Source organism: Choristoneura fumiferana, chromosome 29 (assembly GCF_025370935.1).
Source record: "Choristoneura fumiferana chromosome 29, NRCan_CFum_1, whole genome shotgun sequence".
Classification (NCBI taxonomy): Eukaryota; Metazoa; Arthropoda; class Insecta; order Lepidoptera; family Tortricidae; genus Choristoneura; species Choristoneura fumiferana.
The window spans coordinates 9,167,744-9,177,395 of NC_133500.1; the positions used below are offsets into that span (position 1 = coordinate 9,167,744).

Below are 9,652 nucleotides of genomic sequence, written 5' to 3' on the forward strand. Positions count from 1 at the left end.
CATTAATTATTAATTACAGTCGTATAAAATACTCAATATTTAATTATTATTAATTACATAAAATACGATCACCGGTACATAAAACACACTCTCACACGCACACACACACACACACACACACACACACTCACACGCACACACACATACGCACGCACGCACGCACGCACGCACGCACGCACGCACGCACGCACGCACACACACACACACACACACACACACACACACACACACACACACGCACACACACACACACACACACACCACACACACACACTTATATTATATATTCTGTCTCAGTTTTAGCGTTACAGTTGTCAGTTTTACCTTTATTTTTACATTTTTATAAGTAATTTTTGTGTTTCAACATTTTTGTAAACTGTAGCTGCAGACATCTGAGGGTCCGAGACCTGGTGACCCGACACACAGGTTCATCCTAGTTCGGGCACCAGTCTTTGCCACACGAGTCTGACTCCCTTATGTAGTAACTAAGAACCAATGTAGAAAATTGTAACGGTGGTGGTGAAGAAAATAAATAAATTATTATTATTATTATTATTTAATGAACTAACACGTAGCTGGAGGAATACCTACTACTACTAACGATTTTTATGGAATCTTAAATGTTCTGAAATAAAGATATTTTATTTTATTTTATTTTTATTTATTAGTAACATAAGATTTTGTTTAGTTTAATTGATTTTGTGTAATCGTATGTTTTGTCAATGGTAATAGTGTCTAGAAAAACCGTACTGATATCTTAGATCTGTGAGAAAAACTTAAGATTTAGTTCAGAAAAAGCAATTTTGTTTTATTTGTACATATTGTTATTCATTTTACAAATATATTTTTTTTGTCCACCATCAATTTGTAACTTGGTTCTTCGTGAATTGATTGCTTTGTTAGCAACAGCTCCTCCATAGTTTCGGTGCTTAATGTATTAGGTACGCTGTTTCGTTTTATTCAATTTATCTACATATAATGTTCAAATTGTTAAAATTTGTATAAAAGTAGGTATAGTAAAATCTATTACCTGTATCGACAGATTAAAATCTGTATTAATACAGATAAATCTGTATATAAATGGGGCAACACTGCTAGTGGTTGAAGGTTCAATCGTTTCCAGTATTCAGTATTTATTTATTGCAACACCTTTTACAAAAAAATATAAAAAATGATGCCCTGTTGGGGCGTGGCAATTTTAAAATTAATTACATTAGTTAACTTATACATAACATATTATGCTATTTTAACCTCATGTATTTTTTAGGAAGAGGTTTAAGGAACACTTATAAATTAACTTTATATAATTAAGGTATCTAAATAAACTACTTATACATTTATCTAGTTTCGTTATTTATTCTAGTTTTTCTTTGACACTGATTAAAACAGGCACAAAACAGCACAAAAAATCAAAATGCCTATTCTTATTACAGAAAGGTAAGTCATTCATATATCTGTTGCCCGCTAATTCGTCTGCTTAGTGAAAATTGCCTCTTTCCAGGAAAATAATATTTCAGTGAAGAATTTCAAAATTAGCAGATATTTTCGGAGATTACTCCTACTTAAAAACAAACAAAAAGCATAAGTAACTACCTAAGTATTTTTTCCCCGTTTTGAACCAAGCCACTGAATTAATTTAAAATTATTCTAAATACATAATGTTAAAACAGCAAGATCAGACAAATCGATCGATTCCACCTAAAATCAGCAAACTGACAAATTTATAAATAATAGGAATGCTGTTCTTATCCCAAGCTGAATAGACCCAGTTTACAAAGATACTTTCTTTATTCGATGTTTAGCATAAACAGTTGAAGCAGCGGAGCTCAAACTTAAATGGTCAAGTTTTAAATCAACCAGTATAAAATGAGCCATCGTCTCCTTCACCTTGGTTGGTTTTTTAAGGAATATTACAATCTATTTTTTTTAATTTGTATTACATATTGTTTTACTCATAAAAATAAATAATAAAATCCCTAAATATCCTACTTAATTATTTGGCAGTGGATGCTAAATTGTAATGTATTTATCTTTAAAGTTAACAGAAATAAGAGGTCTGGCAATATTGGTCGCATCGGACAATTGACAAAGCGTTTCCGTTTCGTTGTGCCGATCGAGAGAAGGATAAATTCAAATAAAGAATCTTTGATTCACACTTGTTTAATGAGCAGGGGTCGTGAACAATTTATAGTCTTGTTGTTTGATTTTTGTTTCTATTTGGGTGCATGTTTAATTTATAGATATATAATGTATAAGAGGAATTTAGTTAGGTTAGTATACTTAAGTTAAGATAGGGTATTATTATAATGAGTATTTATTATGATAGAGGGAAACGAGTAGGCGGTTCACCTAATGGAAAGCAATCATCTGCGCCCATGGACACTACCCTTAACATAAGTTGAATTGCCATTGCGTTGCCGGCCCTTTGAGAGAGTAGGCTCGTTTTATTTGGTAATTTTTATCGATGTGCAGGTACTTTTATCTTTCCCTAATAAAAAAATATTACCAGATTTACAATTCTGTAGCTTTTATTATTTAAATTTTAGAGAAAAAACAAATGAAACTTGTTACAACCTATTCGATTAAAGTAGTTAGGTTAGTACGTAGTAACTTACCTAGTTCAAGCCAAAGCCCATATTCAAGTAACTGTCTGTTGACATATTATTTTCAGAAATAACAGGAAACTTGAAAATAAATCCGATAATGTAAATCAGCCTGAATTTTGAAATTACATTAACACATGAACATGAAAAATTAAACTTAAATTTTGTTGAGCAAGCGTATTTCTAATAAATACAAATAATACGAGAAACATGACAATTACTTAGTAGGTAGGTATTTACATTTACTTAAGACTTACCTACCTACTTAATATGTAAGATAAGAATAAATCAAAATTGTTGGAGGTCCTTCGTCTCCTTGACTGAAAAACTTACGTGATGTAAATGAAGAACTTAACTTTAAGTTGTTCCACCGGTAAGTATAACCATTCAGAAACGGTACGGAAATCTTGACAATTGTATTGTATTGTAAAACTCTTTATTGTACCCAAAAACACATGAAAATAACATAACACAGGATAATAAGATGTACAAAGGCGAACTTATCCCTTAAAGGGATTTCTTCCAGTTAACCTTTGAACGATTGACAGGATATCAGATACAAGAGTAGACACTACAAGTACAATGAAAAGGTAAAATAACCGAAATTTAAATTAACTCAAAAAAAACCATTTCAAATACACATACCTACATATATAGGTACACAAACTAATACATAATAATGAAGTCAATAAACTAATACATATCAAGACAAATAAACTACATGCAAAATACATATACATATACACAAAACAGAACATACAATACTGCCTCCTTTAAGAATTTACGATGAACTGTCAAGCCAGTGCGCCCTTAAGCGATTCCGCCGGGTGGCAACCGACTGTGCCCGCCTGATATCACCTGGCAACCGATTCCACAGACTCACAGCGTGCACGACGCGCGCGTGCGTGCGTGCGTGGTGCGTGGCGTGTGCGTGTACAATTATGTGCCAAAGGAAACTTTCCAAAATTGCGGATTATTTCATACTTAAACCGAGTTTAGACTTGCAAGAAAAATCGCGCAAGTTGCATAACATTGTGAGGACGTAAAGCTACTTACTATTTCTTATTCTGTGGTATAACGAAGAATCTTTGCGCGGACGGAGACGAGGGCAAAAATTAGTTGATGATATGCAAAACTCACCTGTAAAATGTTGCTTACCCCTAAGCCATAGACAATAAATTATTTCCTCTGTCGGGCAGCGGTCGCTACCGTACCGGCCAGTCTTAATTTCAAAAAAGATTTATTGCCGACCGCTACTAAAAAACACCCATAAAATATTACGTTCAATTTGTACAAATTAAATAAAGAACACATTCATGCACGAACTTGATTCAGACTCGATTGCATTTCGATGTTTAACTCGAAGCTTCTAAGTTTAAATTCGAGCGGTTATGTTCCGTTACGATTTTTAAATGCATGAAATCGTTGTTATTGTTTTTTTAAACGCATTTTTATGGTTAGGTTAGTAATTATGCAAATGTGTGCGTGATGTCAACTTTTATAAATCTTGATTTTATTAGGTCGTCAAAATTTTATAGAGGAACTGCTTGATGTGGATCAAAATATTAAAAATCTAATCTTGTTTACTGGATAAATGGTTGATTAATCTTGCGATTACTCATGTACCTAATTTAAGTAATATTTAGGTACATAAAAACATGTTTCAAAGGTACCTATTGTAATAAAACCAGAATCACTTCTTGTTAAGACGACATATTTATTATATTAATCAATCCTCCATTCACAGCTATCTTCGTCTCTTATCTATGGCAACCATAAAGTACTTAAAGCTAGGCATACACGTATGTAACATGATCCTTTTTTTTTTTTTTTTTTTTAAACATTTATAATCATAATAATCATCATATTAACATAAACAACTAACTAACCTAGTAGTAATCATTATATCTGCTAGGTGGTTTGATCTGTCTACCACTTCTTGTCACCTTTACTGAGTTCCCTGTCTCTCCTGTGCTCCCGTCTGCTCTTTCGACTTCTATTATTCTCTCATTATCCACTTGCTCCTCCTTCAGTTCTTCTGTTATCACTTTAAGTCTTTCTTGAGGCCTTATCTCTTGTTCATGTTTCTTAATCTCAGGGATTAATCCCAACGGCGTGCTGGTAGATTTCATTAAATGTTGGCGGTTTCTACGGTAAGTAACTCCATCCTCTGTTTCCACAATAAATGACCTAGGTTCTTTACACTTATTTACTACTTTAGCAGGTATCCATTTAGATTGCGGATTTTTCTTGTACCAAACTAAATCTCCCACATGTATATCTGGTAAGTTTTTTGCTTTCTTATCAAAATAAAACTTTTGTCTCTGTTTACTGTGCGTTTTCTTTTCTGAATATTCTTGTTTATTCTCCAATTTTGGTCTCAAATGCTCTAGGACGACAGGCATTTGTGTCCTAAGCGAACGCGACATTAGTAGTTGAGAAGGCGATGGTAAATTACTTCTTGGCGTTGTCCTGTATTGTAGCAGGGCCAAATGTGGATCAGAACCCGATTCATCACATTTCATCAGTATACGTTTAATAATCTTCACTCCTGATTCTGCTAAACCATTGGATCTGGGTAAATGTGGACTAGATGTTGTATGCTGAATGCCCCACTCTTGTAAAAACTGACGAAATTCAACAGAGTTAAAAGGTGGCCCATTGTCACTTTGCAAAATAACAGGGATCCCATGTCGACTGAAAATAGGCTTTAAAGCATTAATTAATGACTTAGCATTTATAGCATTCATGTTAGCTACTTCAATATAGTTAGAATAGTAGTCTTCTACTACTAAGACACTTTGATTTTTGTATGAAAGAAAATCAACGCCAATCTTCTCCCATGGAAAATTTAATACACTTTGTGGCATCATTGGTTCAGGTGGATTAGCACTTCTGTGTGACATGCATGTAGGGCAACTTTGTATTACATTTTGTATGTCATGTGACATCAGTGGCCAATAAACTGAGCCTCTAGCAAAATTTTTTGATTTTTCAATTCCTTGATGTCCACTGTGAATAATTTTTAGGATTTCTGACCTTAGCTGCGTAGGTATTATGAGACTGTTGCCTTTAAATACAAGGTCTTCCACGACATGTATCTCATCACGGTGATTCCAATATGGCAATACTAGTTGATTGACTTGAGACCGACATGATGGCCACCCCTGTTTATAGTAGTGCTTAAGGAGTGTTATAGCTTCATCTTGTTCTGATGCTTTAGCTATCCACTGAGCACGTTCAGCTGAAACGGGTAAGTTCTTCATTAAAAGATTGACATGAATGACAATGTCTTCGTCTATCCCATCCTCACTGGTCTCGGTTAAAGCAGCTCGGGACAAAGAGTCTGCAATGTACAATTCAGATCCTTTTATGTATTGTACTTGTAGGTCATATGTTTGCAATTTTAGCATTAATCTCTGAAGACGAGTAGGTACTTCCGCTAATGGTTTTTTAAAAAGAGTAACCAAAGGACGGTGATCTGTTTCTACTATTATTTTTTGTCCATATATATATTGATGGAACCTAAGACAGCCAAAAACTATAGCGTATAGTTCTTTCTCAATTTGAGCCATTCGTTGTTGACTTACTGTCATGGTTTTGGATGCATAACATATAGGATGACCTTCCTGAAGAAGAACAGCACCTACAGCAGACTGACTGGCGTCAACAGACAAGATCACCGGTTTGTTTACATTAAAATGGGCCAAAACAGGTGCCACACAAATCAATTGTTTTAGACGACTAAATATGGTTTCGTGACTAGCATTCCACTGCCATTCACTTGACTTTTTTAAAAGCTGCCGTAATGGTTCTGTTTCAGTTGCCATGTTTTAAGAAACCCACTTAAATAATTAAGGATCCCCAAAAATCTCTGTAAGTCTTTTAAACATGTTGGTGATGGCATATCTTTAATAGCCTTTACCTTTTCTGGGTCAGGCATTGTGCCCATTTTTGAGTAGACATGGCCTAAGTATTTTATTTCAGTAGTGCCAAAGCAACACTTGCTTTTGTTAAATTTTAAATTTACTTCCTGAGCTTTTTCAATTACCCTCCTGAGATTTTCATTGTGAATCTCTTGGGTGGCACCATAAATCAATATATCATCGGCATAAACTAAGACCCCAGGCAAACTTCCAAAAGTATCAGTCATGATTCTATGAAAGATTTCAGGAGCACAACTTACACCATAAGGTAGTCGTTTAAATCGGTAGCGCCCAAATGGTGTATTAAATGTGCATAGCATTGAGCTTTCTTCATTTAGTTGACATGCCCAAAAACCACTACTGGCATCCAGTGTTGAGAAGTAAGCAGCACCATGTAGCTTTGAGCGCACATAATCATTAGTGGGTATTGGGTAATGTGATCGACAGATTGCTTGATTAAGATTTCTTGGGTCAAGGCACACCCTAAGTCCACCATTCTTTTTCTCAACTAATATAAGAGAACTCACCCAAGCTGTTGGTTCAGTTACTTTAGTGATGACATCTAGTTCTTCCATATGATCCAATTCTTGTTTGAGACGGTCATGTAAGGCAAATGGTATCTTGCGTGGAGCATCAATCTTCGGAGAGACATTAGGATCAACAGCAATGTGACATTTCCCTGGTAGACAGCCCAATCCATCAAAAACAGACTCATTATTTTTCAATAAATCCTGTAACACAAGATTTGATTTATTAAAGCTTTTCTCACTAGAATCTGCAACATTTGTTTTGTGACAAGTTGTTTCAGAATATGAATTTGACATCTCCTTTAATTGAGCAATACTATAGACTCTACGAACTAGACCAAGCTCTGAACATGTGATTTTACCTATGACTGTAGGTGACTTTACATCAGCAATAATAAAATTAATCTTTTTTGACAATAGCTTTTTGTTTAGACTGTACTGACACAAAATATCTTGTTGACCAACTATTTTGACATTATTTCCACTATATGATGTAACTCTGACATCACTGGGCATGAGACTGTTAGAAATCTTTAATGAATTATAAACATCTATAGACATGACATTTGCATCACTGCCTGTATCTAATGTACACACTATTTTTGTATTATTTATGTGAAGATTAATGTTCCAGTCATAGTTACCTGACTCTTCCGGTACATCAATGGAATTATCCATTTGGACATAGTGTACCTTGGCATTCCGGAACCTGCAGAGAGACTCATAATGTCCTATACGATGACAGTTCCTGCACTTAACATCTGCAGCTGGGCACCGGAATCTATGAACTTGACCACATCTCCCGCAGCGTGGTTCTGGTTGTGACTGTGTGTATTGATGCGACTGTGACATAGGACGACGTGAATAAGACTGGAACGGTGGACGGGGCGCACGAGACTGTGACTCTGGACGTGACTGCGACAGTGGACTTGCTTGTGACTGTTGCATTTTGGATTTGACATATAAGACTGATGTAGATTCTAAATCTTTCTTGCTCAACTGGTTTGCTTGTGTTTGTGACATTATTAATGTTTTGGATAAGGATATTGTTTTGTCCAACGTTAAATTCTCTTCTTGTAATAATTTTTCTCTGATAAACTGGTACTTCTCATTGAGGTTACAAATAAACACATCTCTTACAAGTCTGTCCGCAAGTGTACCAAACTCACATGATTTGCATTTAATTTTTAAGTCTGTTATAAAATCCTCAATCGATTCGTCTTCTTTTTGTTTCCGGTTAAAGAAATTAAACGCTTCAAATGTGATGTTTGTTCTTGGTACACAATAACCTTCAAATTTGTCAATAACAGTTTCGTATGTAACTTTTCCACTCAGGTCAAAACTATTATATAGCTGTAATGCATCCTCCCCTATTAGGTGAAGGAAAATCGCAACCTTTCTTTCATTGCTTTCATCCTCCAAACCACCGGCAACCATGTATATTTTAAAGCATTGCAGCCATTTTTTCCAATTGGCCGCTAAATTTCCCTTCAGCGACAGCGGCCCCACGCTCCCAACGAACGAAATTTTCTTCTTTTCAGTGTGTTTTTTATCTTCGTCGGCCATGATTTATTAATATTTATGACTGATTTCTTCACCAAACTTCTGACACCATGTAATAAAACCAGAATCACTTCTTGTTAAGACGACATATTTATTATATTAATCAATCCTCCATTCACAGCTATCTTCGTCTCTTATCTATGGCAACCATAAAGTACTTAAAGCTAGGCATACACGTATGTAACACCTATAACACCCACAACATTAATAGTCTTACGCCTTGTAATAAAATCCACTTGCCATTCAGACTATAGAACCTAACCTATATACTCGTACTACCTAATACCTATACCCAACTATACCTACCTTCCTATACCTATTCTACCTTGATAAAAATAATCTAAAAAATCAGGGGTTCTTAACTCGTTACATTAAAAATACCTATGGCCCGTAAATTATTTTTACCGGTAAAAACAATAATTTTAAGCAATAACTACCTAACTGTATAAAATAGAAAACAACAAGCGAATACCCAAACAACTCACTTGAAGCCCGTTCCATAACGAAACGGCAATATGGCCGCCTTCTCCGCTCGCTCGGCTGGCCGTGCGTTTGATAAGAGCTGGATGCCTGGTACCACGAAACTCAGTTCGCTTAATAACAAGCGACGTCCGTCATAAACAAGAGCGGAATTTCATGGCATTTTTTGACCTGGCATAGTGACTTCTCTTATCGACTTCCGATATATTATGTACATAACTACATATATCGATACACAACATAGGTACTAAAGAAGATTAAAAGTAGAGGTAAACAATAGGCGACCTTTGCAGGTGGTAGGACCTTGTGCAAGGTCCGCCCGGATTGCTACCACCATCTTGCTCGCTAATCCTGCCGTGAAGCAGCAGTGCTTGCACTGTTGTGTTTCGGCGTGGAGAGTAAGACAGCCGGTGAAATTACTGGCACGTGAGGTATCCCATCTTATGCCTCTAGGTTGGCAACGCGTCTGCAATACTCCTGGTGTTGCAGATGTTTATGGGCGGTGGTGATCTCTTACCATCAGGAGGCCCACTTGCTCGTTTGCTATCCAGTC

At 35.7% G+C, this 9,652-nt stretch overlaps 1 protein-coding gene across 2 annotated transcripts; it reads right to left on the minus strand.

Annotated features, from left to right (window-relative positions):
- Positions 1-4,300: 4,300 nt before the first annotated feature.
- Positions 4,301-8,622, minus strand: LOC141444223 (uncharacterized). 2 transcript variants are annotated; one of them, XR_012453143.1, is made up of 3 exons: positions 7,701-8,622; positions 7,057-7,260; positions 4,301-5,847 (listed from the first exon to the last, which is right to left on the minus strand). XR_012453143.1 is itself a non-coding variant. In XM_074109703.1 (2 exons), the coding sequence occupies exons 1-2, from the start codon at positions 8,620-8,622 to the stop codon at positions 5,827-5,829; spliced, it is 1,587 nt and encodes a 528-aa protein (XP_073965804.1). In that variant the 3' UTR covers positions 4,301-5,826. The 2 variants fall into 2 exon arrangements, 1 of the variants encoding a protein (XP_073965804.1); XM_074109703.1 differs by having other exon boundaries at positions 7,057-8,622.
- Positions 8,623-9,652: the final 1,030 nt, after the last annotated feature.